The sequence below is a fragment of the Orbicella franksi genome, chromosome 5 (genome assembly GCF_964199315.1).
Source record: "Orbicella franksi chromosome 5, jaOrbFran1.1, whole genome shotgun sequence".
Classification (NCBI taxonomy): Eukaryota; Metazoa; Cnidaria; class Anthozoa; order Scleractinia; family Merulinidae; genus Orbicella; species Orbicella franksi.
The window spans coordinates 2,227,508-2,247,643 of record NC_138149.1 but is presented as its reverse complement, the minus strand read 5'-3'; the positions used below and the strand labels follow the sequence as shown (position 1 = coordinate 2,247,643).

The 20,136-nt window shown below is 48.3% G+C and overlaps 2 protein-coding genes, 1 non-coding gene and 1 pseudogene across 3 annotated transcripts; 1 reads left to right on the top strand and 3 right to left on the bottom strand.

Annotated features, from left to right (window-relative positions):
• Positions 1-1,051: 1,051 nt before the first annotated feature.
• On the bottom strand, positions 1,052-1,552 carry LOC145488536 (uncharacterized). Its single transcript, XM_081467423.1, has one exon. The coding sequence runs from the start codon at positions 1,548-1,550 to the stop codon at positions 1,053-1,055; it is 498 nt and encodes a 165-aa protein (XP_081323549.1). The 5' UTR covers positions 1,551-1,552; the 3' UTR covers position 1,052.
• A 7,569-nt stretch (positions 1,553-9,121) lies between these two features.
• On the bottom strand, positions 9,122-10,373 carry LOC145488519 (uncharacterized; annotated as a pseudogene).
• A 1,055-nt stretch (positions 10,374-11,428) lies between these two features.
• LOC145488532 (uncharacterized) lies at positions 11,429-12,748 on the bottom strand. Its single transcript, XM_081467417.1, has one exon. It carries the CDS (start codon positions 12,643-12,645, stop codon positions 11,818-11,820), a length of 828 nt encoding a protein of 275 aa, XP_081323543.1. The 5' UTR covers positions 12,646-12,748; the 3' UTR covers positions 11,429-11,817.
• A 3,272-nt stretch (positions 12,749-16,020) lies between these two features.
• Trnah-gug (transfer RNA histidin (anticodon GUG)) lies at positions 16,021-16,092 on the top strand. The gene has a single exon. It is a non-coding gene; the product is annotated as a tRNA-His (tRNA).
• The last annotated feature ends 4,044 nt before the right edge of the window (positions 16,093-20,136 follow it).

The window sequence follows — 20,136 nt, the reverse complement described above, 5'->3', positions numbered from 1 at the left end:
GAACTCGTACGAGTCTTTCCATCGGGCTTCGCGACGATTGGCGTCTTGCAACAACTGCACGAGTTTAGGAATGGTATTGGACTCTTCTTCTCTCGGTGGGAAACTGGGTATGACGTCGATCCCCTCCAGCGGGTAACCGTCCTCGCTGCGTCCTTTCACCGTACACAACATGCTTTGAAGCAACCGTGTAAACCGCTCCAGAACCCCGCTCCGTTTTGGCTCAGGAGATGCTCTCTTCGACGTTTGAGGAAGTTTTTGCGTCTACCCACTTCGCGCAAAACCCTTTTATGTCTTTTCAGTTTCCCATAAGTCGTTGCGTTGATGGGGATCCTCTTTTTCAGCAAATTGAGAACCATCTCACTGATGGCGTTGATCTGATCTTTGTCGGCGTATTGCAACATCCGTTGACGTTTTCTCCGATTGGCTTCTTTCAGGACGCTCGTCAAGAAACGACGTTGTCGTCGTAACCGCTTCATCGTGGCCTTATGCGCACGAGTGGATGGGCGTACTCCTTTTATCGCCTATTTCTTGCCGCTCTCTTGTAGATAGGACCCCATATGCCAAACGTTGGAACGATATCTCTGGAAAATTGTCGTTTGGCTCTTTGGTATTTTTTGTAACCTTGAGCTAGTTGTTTAAATCTTCCTTTCAGAATCGCGGCTTCCACCGGAGATAGACCTCCACCTCTTTGTTTCCTCTTCCTCCTACGAGTCTTCATGGTGACGAGTGAGGTAGACGACGTCAATCCTCGTCCTTTTATTTCACATGATGGAGCATCGGAACGATTCGCCACCTTCAACCCACTTTTCACCTCGTCTCATCCGTTCCAACATCCTTTTGGTATGTTTAGCTTCTTGTTTGGCTCTCAGGCTTCCGATGCCTTTGGTGATTCCCCAAGCCGCCTTGGGTAAACCCGCCACCACACTGACAACTCCTTCTCCCCTTTGGTACCGTCTTCTTTTAGTGGTACGTCTTCTCGAAGACGTTTTCTTTCTCCTAGACCTCTTGGGCATGTTGGTTACGAATGAAGATTACTACCGCGATGTCATTTTTTATAGCGGCACGTGACGAAATCGTATGTCGTAGTCTCGAACGTATCGGTCGTACGTGGGAGGTGTGAAATCCGTCACCACGTCGTCCAACGTTTGCATCTTGGTCAAAAACCCATCCAATTCCTCCACTCCACCCAGAGCGTAGTTCCTGAGTTCTGTCAGCGTCTTTTCGTACGTCGTGTAAGCGAATTGGGCCATGTCCATCTTGAACGAATACTTCTTGAAATCGTTCCATCCTTTCAGTAAGGTGGCAAAAGCCGTCAATCCTACCACCGTGTACCCGTCTTTCCACACGGATCCCAAGACGATACTCACGGCCACAACCAGTAAGGCCAGTCCGTTGAGAATGGCGTTGCACAATTTGTAGTAACCGAACATCTGCCTTCGACACCACCAATACTTGTGGTAGAAAGCGTACAAACTGTCCAAACGTTTCAGGGAATCCAAATCCACCACGGTGGTGAAAGGTTCATCCAATAAACATACAGAAGTACTCATGACTCTTCTCTAACCAGTGCCAAACGTAGTCTGACTTTCTATCGGGACGTTTGATCCTTTTGGCTTGTTGCTCGTATTCCCAGATCTCGTCCTTGAAGGCGGTTTCTATGGATTGGTTCAGGATGTCCTGGACTTGTCGGTAACTATCGCACTCGTCCGCGATACGTTTCATGTCTTCGTGATCCATGCTGGTCGCATCCCAGTAGGAGCGAGAGCATCGGCATAGATGCAGGAAGTAGGGGAACCACTCGACTTCACTCCTCAACATCTTGATTCGAATGGTTTTTTATCGGCGAGGGGGTCGTCTTTTCTTAAGTCTCACGAGTCTTCGGATCCCGCGACCCACGCCTACTCCCGCAGCGCCAATGGCAGCGGTCGTTCCAGCTCGGATTCCTGTTTTCACGGCGCGACCACCCAACGCTTTGGCCAATCCCAAGGCAGCCCCTTTGCCAATGGGTAACATCGCAGACAAGGCATTCGCAAGAGCACCGCCCCATTGCTTTCTCCTTTTCTGTCGACGACGGCGTCTTCTCATGGTTGTTCTCAGTTACGTACACTGGTCGAATTGCGTGTGACGGTAGGACGTTGTCCGTTTTTATAGGTGGTCGTAATCGTGTTGGTGGTCGTGATGCCCGCAATGCGACGACCCGCGGCCGTCTGTTGTTGTTGGCGTAAAATCTCTTCCAATTGTTGCTGCATCTGGGCTTGGTCGAGAACACGGTCTCCTCGCCTCCTTCTTCCTCGACCCGATCGAATCGACGAAGGCGGTGTGGAGTCACTACCACTTCCGCCTCCACCTCCTCCGCCTCCTCCACCTCCGCCTCCTCCACCTCCGCCTCCTCCACCTCTGCCTCTACCTCTGCGTCTTCCACTACCACTGGCGCTACTTCTTCTGCGGCTGCCGGAATCACTGGAGGACGTCGGTGTATTTTGACGTGGAACGCGTCTCGGTCGTTTCCCTCCTCGAACAGCGCGTGCCAAAGGTGTAGCGGATGTTATCCTGGGTGCACCGACACCCGCTGTGACGTTGGAGCGCGACACTGATCCAGCACTGCCGACACCCACCGTGACGTTGGTCTGGGACGCACCCGAGCCATGAGTGCCTACTCCGACGAGCGAGACATTGGGCAGGGGCGGTGTCGGCAGTGACGATAGCGGTGAAGGAGTGTTCAGACTCACACCCACACCCGCTGCAGGCGGAATCGGAGTACTCGTCCGAACCGGTGACCCCCAAGGCGAATAATCGTTCAGAGCCGAGAAGTTGAAATCGTCACTACCATAAGAGCTCATTTTTATCCATTCCCCTCTCTCTTTCTATCTTCTTCTCGGCGAGTTCTCGTTGCTTATGAACCAAATCATCGAAACCTTCACCGTTATATGCGTTTATGATGGACCGTACTTGACGGTAACTCTCGCATTCTGCGACCTGTCTCATCGGTTCGTAGTCCAGCTCATGGGGATTCATGCAGTATTTGAGTCTGGTCTTGCATAGGACGATGAAAAGCGGAAACCACTCGACTTCGCTCCTCAACATGACGGTGTCGCAAACTGATGGCATCGTACGAATCCTTCGTCTTTTAGCACATGACTTAGGACGCGTTGATCGTCCTGACTGGCCGGATGAAGATCCAATAGCATGTAACCGTAAGGTCGATCGGTGACCTTTCGAAACGTGTCCAACACATCCTGCCATTGCGTGGGAAACGATTGCAGTAATAGATTTCGTATCCCCAACTGATCCCGAGGGTTCTTGAAAGCCGCGATGTAATGTGCGTTTCGGGAAATGGTCTTGGCGAATTTTCCGTTGGGGAATAGATCCTGACACAAGTAAAGCACCGTGATGTTCCGATGATGCGAGTGTTTGGTGAAGAGATCCAACACGCGCTTGTCGTTACCACCCTCGTCCATCAGATCGTCCAAGACCAACACACCCCCTCCAGGAAACCATCGGGGTAACTGCTCGCTGTCGGGTATGCCTTCGTAAAACTTGACCCCACCCTTCTCGAGCTTTTGGAAACCATCTTGCCACGATCCGTAGCAGTAACGAATACTCTTCGGTGTTTGTTGGAACAAGTCGCCGTTCTCCAAGATCAGTTTGGTAGTGAACACCGTCTTGCCGCACCCCGACGGACCCGCTATCAACAAACTCGACGGAGTGTGAAATTGAAACGCTTTGCGTCGTTCCATGATCTTTGAATGGCCCCCTGTCTCGAGACGCTCCGTTTTTATCCGAACAACTTGGCCAATGGGGTCTTGACGGCCGGGATGCGTCTCAGCAGACCCAATAGGGTGACCTTACGATTGAAACAGATGGGTTTTTTCTTGGCACGACTCTTGATCTTGGCCATGGCTCTCTTGGCGGCGGCTCTCTTGGGACGCTTTGCAGGCACCGATCTCCTTTTTCGAGGTTTCTTGGCGAATTTACTCAAGTCTCCGAACTTGTCTTCGTACCAATGCCTCTTTTTCATTCTTCTTTTCCTATCTTCTTTCTCGGAAAGCCTCGGCATGGTGGGCGCTCTCTTGCGTTTCCTACGGGTGGTCACAGTCGCTGGTAATTCGCCTGTGTCAAGGACAGCCGGCGGTTGAAAAGACACTTGTCTTCTCGCGGGTTGAAGTATTTTAAGATCGAGACGTCTTTTCGGTGGCTGGTTTTTCTTGAAATGAGCCGCACTGGGTTGAGGCGTCTTTTTACCGGCTTTTCCGTATCGTTTTTCTAACCTGGCTATGACGTCGTCCAAGTGTCTATGCCCTCGAAACGGAAGATCCATGACGTTGCTTGTTTTGTTAGTGACTCCATAATGAACGATTTGGGTTTACGCCGCACCTTTTTATGCATTCGCAAAGTGATGGTGTAAGGACTTAGTGCCGTAGCGAAGAACGTGCCAGTACGGGTGACACTTATGGTCTCGCCAAGCGTCCGTTAGAGGTCTGGCTCTCATGCGCAAGTGGAACAGAACGTATCGAAGCCAATGATCTTTTTCCTGGTCCAGTATGAATCGGACTCGACGGTGACTGTTGCAATCCAAAATGCGTTCCAGGACCTTTCGACGAGGGTCGTCCGAGGTCAAGAGCAGACTCTCTTCTCGACACAGTTCTAGGAATCGAGGGAACCATCTGACTTCACCACGCAACAACCTTGTTCTCTCGAAAATGAACATCTTTTATTTCGAACAGCTTACTTTATAACAAATGACGCACTCCTCTGGAGGAACCGCACGTGTCCTGGTGACACGGGGTTTTACAAATCTTGCGCCAGGCCAACTAGTCCACGATCAAACGTTCTAACATGTGTCCTACTTTACGATCGTTCTCCACAAACTCGTTTTTCTTAAAACGATTCAAGAACTCGTTCATGTCACGACCTTCGGCTCGGTCGATCAGGAACATCAGGGCGTAGCCGCCGCAACTCTGACTGAACAGGGACTGTAGACTCCTGCCGTTGTGAATATGGTACTTGAAATGACGGTCCAACCATTCTTGGATCGGTTCGGCTGTTCCGTTCGCGTCCAACGGTAGACCGTAACTGTCCAGTATCTCGCACTTGTTCTTGTCGGCCCACAAAGCGATCCAATGCACGCCCGGTTTATCGTGAGGGTCCGTGTTCACGATGTAAGCGGTCGGTCCTTCTTGGGGCAGTGTCCTGGGAAGTCGATCGCAAGGTACCGTGCCGTAAAATACACAACGTAGGGACGGATTCGTCCGTGCCAAATGATCCAATTGTATATTATTCAAGGCTACTTTCTCCATTTTTTCTTCTTCTCATTGGTACACGTCGTAGATGACGACTCGGTTCTCGTTGATCTCCAGCAAGTTCTCGAATTCGCCGTACAACAAGATGGTCAGGTTTTCTCCCGGATTGGCTCCAAAATCGATCACCAGACGCAGTTCACCTTCCTGCTTGGGATTCAACACTGGACTGTCCAAACATCCATTGGCCGTGTTGTCAAATACAAACATGTTGCATCTCTTACCGTCCCCCCAATCCACTTTTCTGACCATGTTTCCTTTTCCCCTGCACAGCGCTCCTGAGGCTTGGAGGAATCTGTAGTAGCCTCTCTGATCTTTACTGTCCCCATCGTGTTGGAGTTCTAGGGTCTCGTAGGGGTACTCTTCACCTCTCACCAATTGTTTGATGGAAGCCAGATTGAATTTTCCAAAATTGAACGGACTCTCGGTGATGGTTCCGTTGAAGGCAGCTTGTTTCATCAACAACACCACTAGTCTATTAGGTAGTTTACTGCGGAAAGGATTGCTGCACTCAAAATGACGATTGTCGTTGGGATGCGAGTAAGTGCGAATTTCCCCTCTCACCGTGGGGTAAGTAGCCACTCTTCCACCTTTCAGACTGGTCATGATCTCTCGGTACACCGAGGGAGTCACTCTCACTTGAGACAGGAACAATCTCACTTTCACGTCGGCTTCAGTCAATCTGAGAGTACTGGCACCGGCCCATCGTACGGTCCACATGGCTGGGGTATTGAAGTACATGTCGATCTGGATCTGTACGCCAGGTAACAGTAACTTGCGGAGATGAAACACTTCCAGGAAAGGTTTGAACCTCAAAGTCACGGCATCTCCATCCAGAAACTGGAGTCGACCCTGTACTAGGTTCTTGAGATCTTGGGGTAAAGCTTTGTAATCGTCGTGAGTCGTATCCAGCTTATTGGCAGTCAATTCATCGGCATCTCCGTCGTCGGGTACACCGAGACAGTTGTACCAGCCACTGGGTGTCAGGATCGATTCACCGTCGTCTCGGTCGTGGTTCAACAGTGTCTCGATGTAGGCTTTGAGGTGGTAAGTATCCGTCTGGGGGCTGATGAGAGTACCATTCAATCTCACATTGATCTGTTTGAAGAGAGTGTGGGCCAGATTGTTGGCGAGTCCCATGATATCCGCTGTCAGCAGATTCGTGTTGTCACTTTTCTTGACGGTCAATTCCACTTCGAAGAAACTCTCGTTCAAGTCGACAAAGTCTTCTTGAGGATCGACTTGGAAGGTCACAGGGTTGATCCCCGTATTGAACGGGTTGATTCTCACCAAACGTCGAGACGACATGCTGACATCCGTGGGAGGGGTACTGAACATGTTCAGGCGAGGGTTACGAACCCCCGCCGACCGGGCATGAGCCACGAGGTCCGTCATCGTCTACGTCGTCGTCTTCGTCTCCTTCTCAGGGCCGACTGCACCCAACGATAGTTCGGGCGTTTTGATCGGGACGGGAAGATCGATCCGCCTTTATACGTTCGTCGTATCGGGATAAGTCTCACGCGCCTCGAGTAAATGGGATTCATACTCCAAATAGGTCTTTTCTCACTTTTTTCGCCAACGCCCGTTTGATCTCTTGCGTCGCTTTACGTTTCACGGTTCGTGTCGCTCCTCTCTTGACCCCGGCGAGTCCACCTCTCCAATTGGGCTTTCCTCCCTTGCCGCCCGAATTTAAACCTTTCAGACCCTCCGTGGCCGCCTCGGTGATAAAGTCTCTGAGAACGCCGGGACCTCGTTTCTTGACACCTCTCCAAGCCATGCCGAATCCGTCTCCAGATTGCTTTATTTTATCGGGATGAAATCGTACCAGCGTTCCACCGATCATTCTTTCTTAAAGTGTAACGTCACGATCGTATTGCCAGCTCCAAAGGTCGTCAGTTCTCCAGTTGTCTCAGCCACTTGCACTTCTATTATGTCAAGGACGTCTTTGCGCACGGGAATATATTGAATGTGGTAAGGCTCGAAATACTGGACACCCGCACCTCTTCGAATCAAGTTGACCTCTCTCAGTAAATCCGTGACCTGATTTCCCACCACGCCACTTCCACCCACGTCAGAGTAGACGAACGAAGATCGCGAACTGTTTCCCACCACCACCTCGAACGCTTCGTTCAGGTTCAGAAAACGCCAATTGCAATAGATGCTGAGTTTTAAAAAATCTCCATGTCCTCCTTTATCTGTGACGACAGCCCAAAAGGCAGGTAATCCGTCCTCGTCATGTACGTCCCCGACGACGCTGATGTCCGGAATGACATCGTCAAAAAATTCGATCTGCAAGTTAGGTCCCAGATTATAACCGTTGCCTTTCTTTTCGAGCCATCCCATTTTACAAGCCAGTTCAACATTGACGTGGAATGCAGGTAAGTCCGTGACCGGACGTAAGACGTTTTTGTTGTCCGTGACCAGGTCTTCGCCTTCCCACTTGAACTTGACGTAGGTTCTTTTCCCATCATTCGTGACATATTTGGCTCCAAATTTGGGTCCTGAGTTTTTGAAGACGCGTTGTCGATCGAAATAGGCGATCATGGATTTCAGGAGTCCAATACCGTCCACGTTGTAGAACACCTTCTTGAGGTCATCCGTGTCGAAGTAAGCTTCTCCATACGTGTAGCGGCTACTCGATTCTATGCGTTTCCATGCGGAAAAGGACAAGATGGTTTTATCCTTAGAAGCGGTGAAGGAAGGCAGCGTCACGTGAGCATCCGGCATGGCGATGCTACTCAATCCCACTTTCCATCCTACGCCTCCATTCAGGCGTACGGGGTGTGGTAACCTGATCTTGAAATGGTTCGCCTTGTTGTCCGGGAACTCGCTCTTACTGCTGTGACTGGGCAAACTGACGTAAAAATCACTCATCCTTTCTTGAAATGCAACGTGATCGTGGTCACACCCGACGCAAAGTCCACCAGTCGTCCGTCGTTCTCAGACACCTGCGTCTCGACAATGTCCAAAAAGGTCGTGCGCACCGGTAGATATAGGATGTGTCTCGGTTGAAGGTCGACCACGTCCGGATCGTAACGAACTTGTTTCAACATGTCCGTGACTTGATTTCCCGTCACCATACTCTGTCCCGCATTCGAATACACGAACAAGGAACGACGCTCGTGACCGAACGCTTCCTCGTAACTGCGATCCAGGTCCGTGAAAACCCAATTGATGAAACAACTCAAATGTAATGTGTCCGGGTCGATCTTGTAAAATAGTTCGTCCCCGTCATTCTGTCCTATGATCAAGTCCGTGGCCGTGGGTATGACTTCCTTGGGAAATTCTTTCCTCAAATGGGGTCCCAAGACGTAACCCGGTCGTCCGTTTTGCAATGTTCCCATCTTGACCCATTTCATCTTCTTGGCCAATTCGATGCCGATGGACATTTGGAGGTAGACGCGTTTACCGTGGATCAGGAGGCTGAGGCACGTTCTCGAGTTGTCCAGGACGCATTCTCCATTCTCGGCCCGATGCATGACCGTGTACAGCAATTCGGTGGGATCGTCGGGTTTGCTCTTTTTCTTGTACATGGTCACGTCGACATCCGTTCTAGATCTCAACCTATGCATGTATCGATCTCGTATCGCGTTCAGTAACTCGGTACCGGTCCTCGGCGTGAATTCCAAATCACCCTCTCTCGTCACAGAAGAGACCTGCGTGTATAGGTTTCGATCCGCGTTCACCATATCGATCCACCAGATTTCAAACAGAAGAGAATCTTTCAAGTCCATCTTACGCACCGCGGATGGAAACGAGAGGTCACTGATACCCACTTTCCAACCCGACTCTCTCAACTGCAACGGGTTCGGCAGACGATTCTTGAAACTGTTGGACTTGTTGTCCGGGAACTCACTCGTGCTGGCATTGCTCATCAGTTGCACGTAAAAGTCGTCGACAGACTCATTCATACTTAAAGTGCAATGTCACCGACGTCACGCCCGATGTAAAGTCCACCAATCGTCCGTCGTTCTCGGCCAATTGCACCTCCACTATATCCAAAACGTTGCTGCGCACAGGTTTATATTGAATCTGATTCGGTTCGTACGTCGTCTTGATCGGGTCGTGGGGGACCTCTCTCAAGAGATCCGTGACTCGATTCCCCGTGATGGTGCTACGACCCACATTCGAATACAGGTACATGGGACTGCGAGGCGGAGGGAGGTCCGGATGAACGACGACTCCGCGATGATAGGTCTTGGCGTATTCCTCGTCCAGGTAACTGAAGCGCCAGTTGCAATAGGGACAGCTGTAACACTCCGTGGCTGGTCACATTCCAAAATTCGTGAGATCGATTGTCGCTATGGTCGGTCCAGTCTTTCTTGAAATCAGACGGGACTTTGTCGTTGAGAAAGATCTTGATCATGTTCACGTTCAAGTGAACGGAGTAATACGATTCCTCGTTAATCAAATCCAACTTCTTGACCAGTTTAGGACCAAAAAACACTCTGGGACGTTTTCTGTCTCCGGACTCGTCGAGGAACGTGTCGGTGTTGTCCATGATCAAATCGTTCCCCTCCCATCGGAACACGGGGTAGTATTTTTTCCCGTCCGGTGCTCGTAGACTCTCATCGGCGCGATCCATGTAATGATACAGGCGTTCGTGAAAACGATTGATGAGGTATTGCATGAGAGATCTACCACTCGTCACTTTGTGTAAGTCACGGTTCAGTTCCTTCTCGGTGACGCTGAATGGCACTTGGTATCGCGAAGGACGCCACGTAATCCCGTCGGATTGCAACCTGAACGTTTCAATGGTCCACTCAATGCCGAACACATAGTCGTCGTCTTCAAAGTCGTGCGCTTGAGGGACCGGTACTTGATGCGGTCGTGACGGAGGGATCGGGTAAGACACGCTCGCCAATCCCACTTTCCATTCCTTGTCGGATTCAAACAGGAGCGGATACGGCAGACGGTTCTTGAAACTGTTGGCCTTGTTGTCCGTGAACTCGCTCGTGCTGGCATTGCTCAACAACTGCACGTAAAAGTCCTTCATTTTTTGGTCTTTGGCTTTTTGGTCACGTACAAGCCTTTTTTATCCACCCAACTGTCGTACTTGACTGGCCAACCTTTCCAACGCACCAAGACTTTATCCCCTTTTCGTTTGACGATCTTGTCGATGCGGAACAGATCGTCGTCTTTCACGTCCACCTTTTGCAAATCCTGCGCGTAAAACGTGCCTTCGACCGCCGTGCCGTCCCATTCTTCCACCTTGTACGTGGTGACCTTCCCAGGACGCACCCGGCGTATCACAAACACCTCCTCGGTCCAACCGGGTAAATACCCTTTCTTGAACTGACGGAACTTCTTGTTCAGTCTCACACGATCCCCGACTTTCAGTGGAGGTCGTCTCGATTTTTTTCCTTTTTTCTTCCCGTAAAGAGTCTCCCACACGTCCTCGCTATAGGCTAAAGTCACTTGATCGGGAGCCATCTTGATACTGCGATGATACGATCGATTGTACCCTCGGACCAGATCTTGTAACACGGGCACAAACTTCATCGTATTCTTCACGGTGAAGTATCGGTACAAACGTTCCTTCAGGGTCCGATTGAATCGTTCCACCACACTGGATTTCGTATCCCCACGCGTCGAAAAATGATGAATGCCTTTCTGCTTCATCAAATCGTGAAACGTCTTGTTGTAGAATTCCTTCCCGTCGTCCGTCTGGAGATTGATGGGTTTTCTACCTCCTTTCAAGATCTTAGCCATGGCTTCCGTCACCGCTTTACCCGTCTTGCTCTTCAAGGGCTGGACCCAGGCGTGCTTGGAAAACACGTCCACCACCGTCAAGAGATAACGATACCCTCGATTGTACCTTGAAATATTGATCACCTCGATCAGGTCGGCCGTCCACTGCTCGTCGATTCCGAACACAACCACCGGGACCGTGGGAAAACGACGACGTCTGGGTTTGTGCAACGTGTACCCCAAATCCCGTTGCAGGACCTCGCGCGCGCGTCGTACCGAGATCTTATTGGCCTTGGCGAATCGCGTCAGACCGCCCAGACTACCGGGTCTGGAAGGATCCCGATACCGTCCCAGTAACGTCCCCGTCGAAAGCGGCTTCTTCTTTTGACCTTTCTTCATAGTCGATAAAGTTTGTAAACGCACTGTCTCCACAACTCGAAACGCTGCTCACGTACCTCGAGATACTTCTTAAATGAATCGGGTTGCTGTTTCAACCACAAGATATAAACGACAAAACGCATCACGTTGGGTTCGACGTCGGTGTAGTCAAACACCTCCAAGGGCGAATCACTGAAATGGTCAGGGATGGGTTCACCTTTACCGTATCGCTCGTAGACTCTAGTGCACTTAGAACACAAGGTTGTCCAACACCATCGATCGGCCATGGTCGCACACACTCTCGAGATCAACCAACTCAAGGCATGAGACATAATGATTTGAACCCAATTCTTTATTTCGACTTTCTTATATGTACAAAAAACGTCGTGCCTGATTGGTTCTTACGAAAAAACAACTCTGATTGGCTAAACGAAAAAGAAGGCGAAAAAGACTAGTCTGAATCTGAAAAGTATTGAACATATTCAGAGTTCTTACATTCTTGACCATACTCATTATCACAGTCTTCCTCATAGGTATCCATGGCATAATATTTACAATTTCTCCAATCACAATCCCCTTTACCGGGTCTCCACTTCAGGGCTTCCTCCTCGTTCCCCTTCACATAGAATGCTTGTCGCATACTCTCTCTACACTCACCACACAGGTCATCCTCATCAGCTTCAAGGGCACGGAAGAAAAACCGATCCTTCCACAGATCACGCTGACGCATGACATCGTAGATCAACTCTTCCAACTTCAGACACGTTTCCTTGTGAGCGCACCTGTTGAAAGTCAGTATCTCCTCCACCCTGGGACTCTTGTCTGACTCCAACACCCGTCGTGATAGGTCTCGAGCGAACCGCAAGGGTTCAAACAGATCACGGATGGCATCGCTCATCATGTACGTGAGGTTATCCGTGGCGATCAAACAGGAACGCTCGGCGTCCAGGGAGGGATCCCGACAATGAATGAATTTGAATTGGCCGCTACCACTTCTGTACATCACGCGACACCACTCACCACAGAAAAGGTAAACATTTTCGTTCCTCTTCATCATCTCCAAAATCGTACCACCCCAGTCAGGACGACGTCTCATCAAGAGCTCAAAAGACCACAGACAATCGGGTATTTGACCTAACGGTTCGAAGAGATTGTCAAAAATGTACATGTCCACTTTGGCATCCGGAATGGCATCGAGATCTCTTAAAGTGTGTACCTTCTGATCCACGATCTGCTCCACTAGGTCCCGAATCTGGTTCGAGTTGCTATAGTAAGTCATCTTGAAACCCACTCTCCGACAGCCTCGTTAAACTTCTTTCCTTCTCGATCTGCCAACTTGGTGACCTCCAAGCCAGACAAATGAGGATAGCAACTACGGTCACCCCAGTCTATCAAGTGCCTCTGAAGCCTATAGTACAAAGTGGAGACAACATGTAACTCCAAGTCAAATATCTTTACATGCAACGGTTTTTCGCCTTCTTCGAGTCTAGCCAAAATACTAGAAGCCAGATTCAACTGCTGTTTCAGATCTTCAAGGATCTCTTTCACGTCTCTCTCATCCAAAATCCTATGAGTCATCACCGCATCAAGAGCAAGTCGAGAATGATTCACGGCGTCAAACGGGCTCCTTTTATACCCGCGCCGTGGATCCACTTTCACTCCGTACTTTCACGGATCACGCGCCCTTTTTCAGATCCGCCAATCGCCATGAAGACCGTCACATGATCCCATCACACCACACGTCACCGATTGGTCGTAAAAAACGTCCATAAAGTCGAACCACGCATTCCATCACGAGTCACTTTTCTCAGCAGTCGTCATGGATTCACACGTCGAACCCTACAGGAAAAAGAAAAAATCGTCCAAAAAGAAGGAGGCGCGTAAGAAACTGAAACTGCTCCTACCCAAGAGAGTGGAAGGAGAAGGTAAACTACAATCCACCTTAGATAGATGGTTATTCGAAAAACCTCGTTCCAGACTACGTTTCAACGAACGCGTCCTCTTCAAAGAGGTCACACCGGACTCTGTCAGTTGGACCACCGTCCCTCTCAAAGGCTTCTCGCAGCCGTGGAGCGTCTTTTCGATCAAACGCCAAGAAGTCAAAAGCCAAATGAAAAGTAACCATTACAAGCCAAGGCAAAGACTGACCCCTAAAAACGTGCGAAAAACCACCCACATCCTAGAAACCATGCTACGGGAAAACACCTTGTTGGGATACTAACTCATCTCTCTTCCTCGTATAGACTCAAAGCTACCTGCCATTCAAGGCGGATGCCTGACCGTGATAAGAGAATCACCTCCTCGAACCATGCAAGTCCTGGAACCCATGGGACTCGACGAATCCAAGAAAGACAACCTCGTAGAATTACCACCTGAAGTGGACGACCAAGGAGAATTCACCGAAGTACAAGTGTTGCAGGAATTCGACCCCGATCAGTTCCTGAACCAACTGAAAACACAAGATCCCACCTGCCCGCGTTGCATGGTACCCATGGAATATGGAAAAGTGAAAACCCCCGAAGGTGGTACCTGGTGGGAGTATTACCGTTGCCCCTCTTCCAGATTCTACACCAAGTGTTATGTGACCTGTGGCGCCAAAGAGGTGAGCACCTACCTGAGACGCGTCGAAGAACAGACCCATCCCTGCTACAGAAACATCGACCCAGCTCGTTTCCGATGTCTATGCAACAAGTCCCTGGTCTTAGCCACCTCCCACTCCCAGTCCAACCCGGACAGGCTCTATCTCAAGTGTCCCAAGCGTAACTGCAAGTTCTTCCAATGGATCGACGAATACCCGCGCGGAGTCGCCCAAGACATACTGATTCATGGACAGAACCCAAACTAAGAAAAGAGACACACAGTTTTTTGTAAAAAACACACTCTGACATTTTATTGTTTTCATATTTACACGTTGAGTAATCTATCGTTCGCATCGATCATCGCTCGCATTGTGTTCTGATTACATTTGTTAAATGTGTTGTAATAAAAGTTGATGACATTGACATAACGTCTCACCGTATTCTTTTGTCTCTGAGTCCACGTGGACTGAAACGGTTCGAAACCGTAACACAACATAAGTCTGTGAAACGTGATCCGGTCCACGGGCGGCTTCACCTTCACGTCCCACACCAGGTTCCTGCGTATAGCCAGGATCGCATTGAATAATGTTCTGCCGAAACACTTCTCGATGCTAAGGTACTTGCGCCGGGTTCGGGTCCAGTTCTCCCGTCCCTCGTCCATAAAGAACAACACCTGGTGTAACATCACCTCGAGCTGACTCGAATCCCGAAACCTTGTCAACCACCGACGGCCCGCCAACAAATCCCGGATGGGAAAATTCATGGCCTCATAGAATCGGGTCCAGGCCTCGTCCATTCGATCGATTGCCTCCTCGTAAGTGACCTCGGGCTTTCTCGGTCTGAAATCGTTTTGAATTTGTATCTCCCTCAAGGCCATGGTAGCGCTCAATACAAGTTAAAAACTCAGAGTGAAGAGCGGACGCTGCTGATTCGCTTTATGCAGATCCGTCCAGCCAATCACAGATCAAGACGAAGTCACGTGTTACCACAGATCCAGGGGATAGGGGGTATCCCCCTACAACGCCCACTCACGGTAAGAGACTGGACACCATCATACCTTGTGTATAAAGCAAGCGAGTCGGACCGTTCACTCTCACTCTGAGTTTTTTGACTTGTATGAGCCCCCATTACAGAAGACTGTTAGTATTGTTGTGGCTTCTCAAAGTACCAAGTGAGTATAGCATGGAAGTATTAGAGTGGTGTAACGTAGAGTTGACTACCTGGGAAAAGCGGGTGAGAGAGTGGATGAACGACGAAGAAGAAGAGACCCCTTTGTACAGGGACCTAGAACAACTTTCAGGTTTTATCGGGGTGACCCTGGACGAACTAGATCTTTTGTGTCTGGAAGAGAGGTTGGGGGTCCTTGACGAGGACGATACCAATGATTTGGTGATTCATTTAGACTGGGTCCGCAACACTTACCAACAATTGCTTCAATTTTAGACATGGAACCACCCCTACATTGTCACGTATGCAAACAGCTGAGAACCTGCTGCCGTCAACCGATACTAGAATTGAGCAGAAAAGGGAACCACACCCGATTCGTACGCGCACTCACGGGACCACTTAGAAAAGACTGGGGACTAGGGTGCGTCTATGCAACCTGTTGCGGGGTCATCTATGGCATGTACCACAATGTGGAAATCAACTGTTACGAACCCGTCTTCCTGGGAAACAGTTACGACCAGGCCCTGTCACGTGTCAATCACGTCAAATCGTTTATTGATTGTTATCCTGAAGAAAAAGAGGGCGCCGGTCAACAGGACCGTGCACACGTCCCACCATGTAAATTAAGTAGTGTCCAATAAAAAGTTGTTTTTTTGTTCCATTTTCAGACTCCTTGTCACGATTTCCCAAACCCGAATGTATATGGTGTAAGGAAGGATACACTCCCAATCACAGTATCCAAGACTACTTCCTGACACCGTGTTGCGACCAATTCTTTCACGGAAGCTGTAAAGCCCTCCACACCTGGTGGTTGAAACCCTCCCAAAGACTCTGCCCTCATTGCAAAACCGTGAATTTCGGACTTCCTCCCGATGACATCCCCAAAACCAAGTCCTAAAGAGGTAAGCGCTTCGATGGTCTAACGGTTAAGACGTTGAGTTGTGGCCTCAAAGACCCAGGTTCGATTCCTGGTCGGGGCATTAAAATTTTTATTTTTTCTTTTTCCCTATAGAGACCCCTGGCCTGTAAAATCCGTTTGGACGAACCCCACCCCGACGAAGATGTCATGCTCCTCTTTCTAACCCAACATTTTCCCTACCCCTGGTACCTGAGAAGAGACCTCTCCAAGGTCTGGCCCTTCGGACGCGTTTTCGAATCCTCCTCAGGCTTTCACGGAGAATTTCTCACCCCCCAAACCTTGATGCTATCCCTCGTGCACCTGGGAACCAACGACGTGCAAGCACTCAATATGATGCAAAAAATCACACAACAAACCATGTACATTCTCTCGCTAAAGGATCTTTATTAGTTACAGGCATGAATAAAATGTTTTTTCACTCTGTGGGTGGTAGTGGTGCAATTTCTTTGATAAATGCTTGGTACGCCAACTCTTCTCTGTTGTCCCAACTGCTCTTCCACGCATCCCATCCGGCCTCAAATCCATCCGACAACTTCTCCAAACACACTGGGTCTCTAAACGATCTTGACCGGTCAGCAAGCATCTTCTCAGACAGGACTTTTCTGAACCTCAGCACCTCATCCGCCAGCTTCGTCACCTCTTTCCTCAGGAGGTCATCCATCGCGCGAGAAACGGCGTTCTTCATTATCTTTCCAAGAATACCCTCATGAACGGCATCCATCACTCTCGCTGCAAAGTCTTCTCTCGACATGGCGTCTGGTAACTCCTCCTCAGGAACGCTAATCACCTCCACCTTCGGCTTGCTCTCCTCTGAAGACATCTTCTTGTCGATCTCAAAACAACAATACCCACTCGATACTCACGCAAACCCTTTTATCACCCATCCGAACCTCGATTTCAGGCATTGGCTAGCGCCTTATTTGACCATGCACGTGACAACCTCGATTTCATGTTGCCCTTATTTGGGCATGCAAGAGCTGTGACGTCACGGGCGCCATGTTTTGCCTACCTAGGGGCCATCTTGGATTTGCAAATTTAAGAGAATGTATGGGAAAAAAACTGGTCACGTGGTATGATCCCTGCACGCTGATTGGTTACGGCCCCAATGGGCGCTATTGACTACTGATCTGTCTAAGTATAGCTGTTACAAAAGCGCAGGAAACTGTCGCCAGCCACTTCAACTAAAACGGAACCCAACGATATACGACGACGTACGGCGTGTTCTCCTGCGCGTGGCACGGGTTACATGTTTCTTTTTGTCTCCGCGGTCTGATTTGTCTCACTTGTTGCCATTCACGAAACGTGATTCCTTTGATGGTCAGTCTATACAGCACTTATATCATGTCTTTTTTTTTCTAATTTTCATATGTTTGTTTTTTTTTGTTTGTTTTCCTCAGGGTAAAAGTTTAGTCTAGACTTCCATGGAAGTCATCAGCCTGGTTGGAGACGCGGTGTTAACCCTAAGAGTCCCAGATGAGCAAATGATACCGACAGAATTAACCATGACATTAGGGACTTTAAGCAAATCGCTACGGCTGGCGCTGATACGGCTGCCGGAAGTAAATTTTCCCCAAAATGAGACACTGCGCATGTACGTCGGTTGCATCCAGCCGTAGCGTAAAATCTGACTACGTGAGTCGGGATGTTTTGCCGTAGTGGCTACTACGTCGGGCACCCCAATTTTTTTTTCCAGTCATTGTAATCAACTGATCATAAGCTTTGCGTGAGAAAAGACGGATCTACTTTCTATTGCTGAAAATTGAATAAATAAGAAATATAGCAGATACACTGTGGCCTTTTCTATTTTGCAGTCGGTAACCATGTCAAGAAATTTGGTTCAAATTTTTAATCAAGGATTTAGCTTTCTGTCTGAATCAAACTTAAAATGTTTAGTTGTGTCCGACACATACATACATACATACATACATACACACACACATACATACATACATACATACATACATACATACACACACACACACATACATACATACATACATACATACATATATTTTTGATGAGGCAGGTCTGCGTCTGGCAACCCAGAGGGCTGGTGTGGACCTGCCACACAATGTACTGACTGTAGTTTAATGCGTGTTCTTATGAGTTTGGGCTCACAAAGATTTTACAATAACTGGGAATGCGTTTTTATAATAAGCATTAAATAATGCCAAAATTGGGCATTTTCAATGCCTCACTGCTCCTTAATGAGCATGGGCACCCCCCTTTTTTATTTAAAAATTGTAGTTGTCATATGACCATATGAGGAAGTAGCAGATCCCATTAAAATAGTGCTCAATACACATATAGTGTAGAGCTGAGTATATGAGTAATAACGGAGAGGCAAGATTTGCTGTTACTCCGAGTTTCGTGCTTACGCACTCATCAGACAGTATTTAATGATAAGCATTCCTATCAACTAGATATATATACACGGTATTAAACAATAGGCTAATTGCTGGACTAGTTGCATTACAATAAGTGATAGTTATACTGGAAAACAATAGGTGTGAAGACAGAAATTACGGGGACGGGTATAAACTGCGTGGGTGCAGTACAATATAAAGAAAGTGTCAAGCGTTCTTCAAGTAGAATTTGTTCTCGTGCCGGCATTTAGAAATAAGTTCTGATCTTTTGTTTAGTAGATTGTCGTTGCTATGTTTGATAATCATTAGTTTTTCTGTGAGGCAGAGGTCGCATCGTTTGGAAATGTTGTTGTAGGGTCTTGCACGGCTAATAATTGACCATTTGATGTTGAAGTCTTGTTTTTTGTCGTGTAGTTGCCAGATGTATTTAGAAAGCTCGGTGCTGTTGATGTGTTTTCTGTGCTTAAATGTGGATTTGTGCTGCGAGAATCTCTGTTTGAATGTTCCTTCTGTCAGTCCAATGTAGTTCTTGGTTGTGTTGTTAGTTGTAACTTGTGCGTTGTAGATTACACTGGAAGTCAGGCATTTGTTGTCTAGCGGGCATTGGTCTTTTTTGCGGCAGTTGCATTGCTCTCCGGTGATTGCGTTGGCGTTGTTGTCGGCGTTTGTTATTTTCATGTTGTGTTTGTTGATTACTGTTTTCATGTTGTCCATGCAACTGTAGCTGACTTTGACGTTGTTTTTGTTGAAGAGGCTGTGGTATTTATGTTGGTTCGGAAAGTGCTTAGATATGAGCTTCAGGAATGTTCTACCGATGTTTGTCTTTACGTTTTTACTAAATGGAGGGTTGTACCATATAATGTTTCTTTGTCTGTTGCGTCGGGGGCGTGTTGGTTGATTGTCTTCGTTGTAAATTAGTGTTTCAGAGTATCCGCTGGCTTTCAAAGCAGTTTCGTAGATTGGTTTGGCCTTGTTGAATTCGTGTTCGTTGCATGAGTTGGCGGAAATACGGCGATTGATGGATGCTGGAAGTTGCTTTATTATGTTAGGTGGGTGGTTAGACTTTGTGTTGATGTACTGCGGCTCGTCGTTAGGCTTTCTGTAGGGGCAGTAGGTGCCTTTTGTAAGATCGAAGGTGACGTCCAGGTAGTTAACAATTTTCATGTTAGTCTGTATGGTAATGTTAAGTCCATATGTCTTGAAGCGTCTTGTTATGTCCTTCCTTGTACGGTCTGCTTGAGGTCCGGAGATGTTTTTGAAGATGGCAAGTCCGTCGTCTCTGTAAAGCCCGATGTTGTCTATCCCGTATATGTTACACAGGTCGTCGAGAATGAATAAGCCTACGAGCTCGCATACTTCGGCTCCGTCGAAGCTGCCTATAGTAACGTCAAAAGAACTGTTGTTTTTCTTGATCCAGGCGGTGTTACTGTCACTTTCTTTATATTGTACTGCACCCACGCAGTTTATACCCGTCCCCGTAATTTCTGTCTTCACACCTATTGTTTTCCAGTATAACTATCACTTATTGTAATGCAACTAGTCCAGCAATTAGCCTATTGTTTAATACCGTGTATATATATCTAGTTGATAGGAATGCTTATCATTAAATACTGTCTGATGAGTGCGTAAGCACGAAACTCGGAGTAACAGCAAATCTTGCCTCTCCGTTATTACTCATATACTCAGCTCTACACTATATGTGTATTGAGCACTATTTTAATGGGATCTGCTACTTCCTC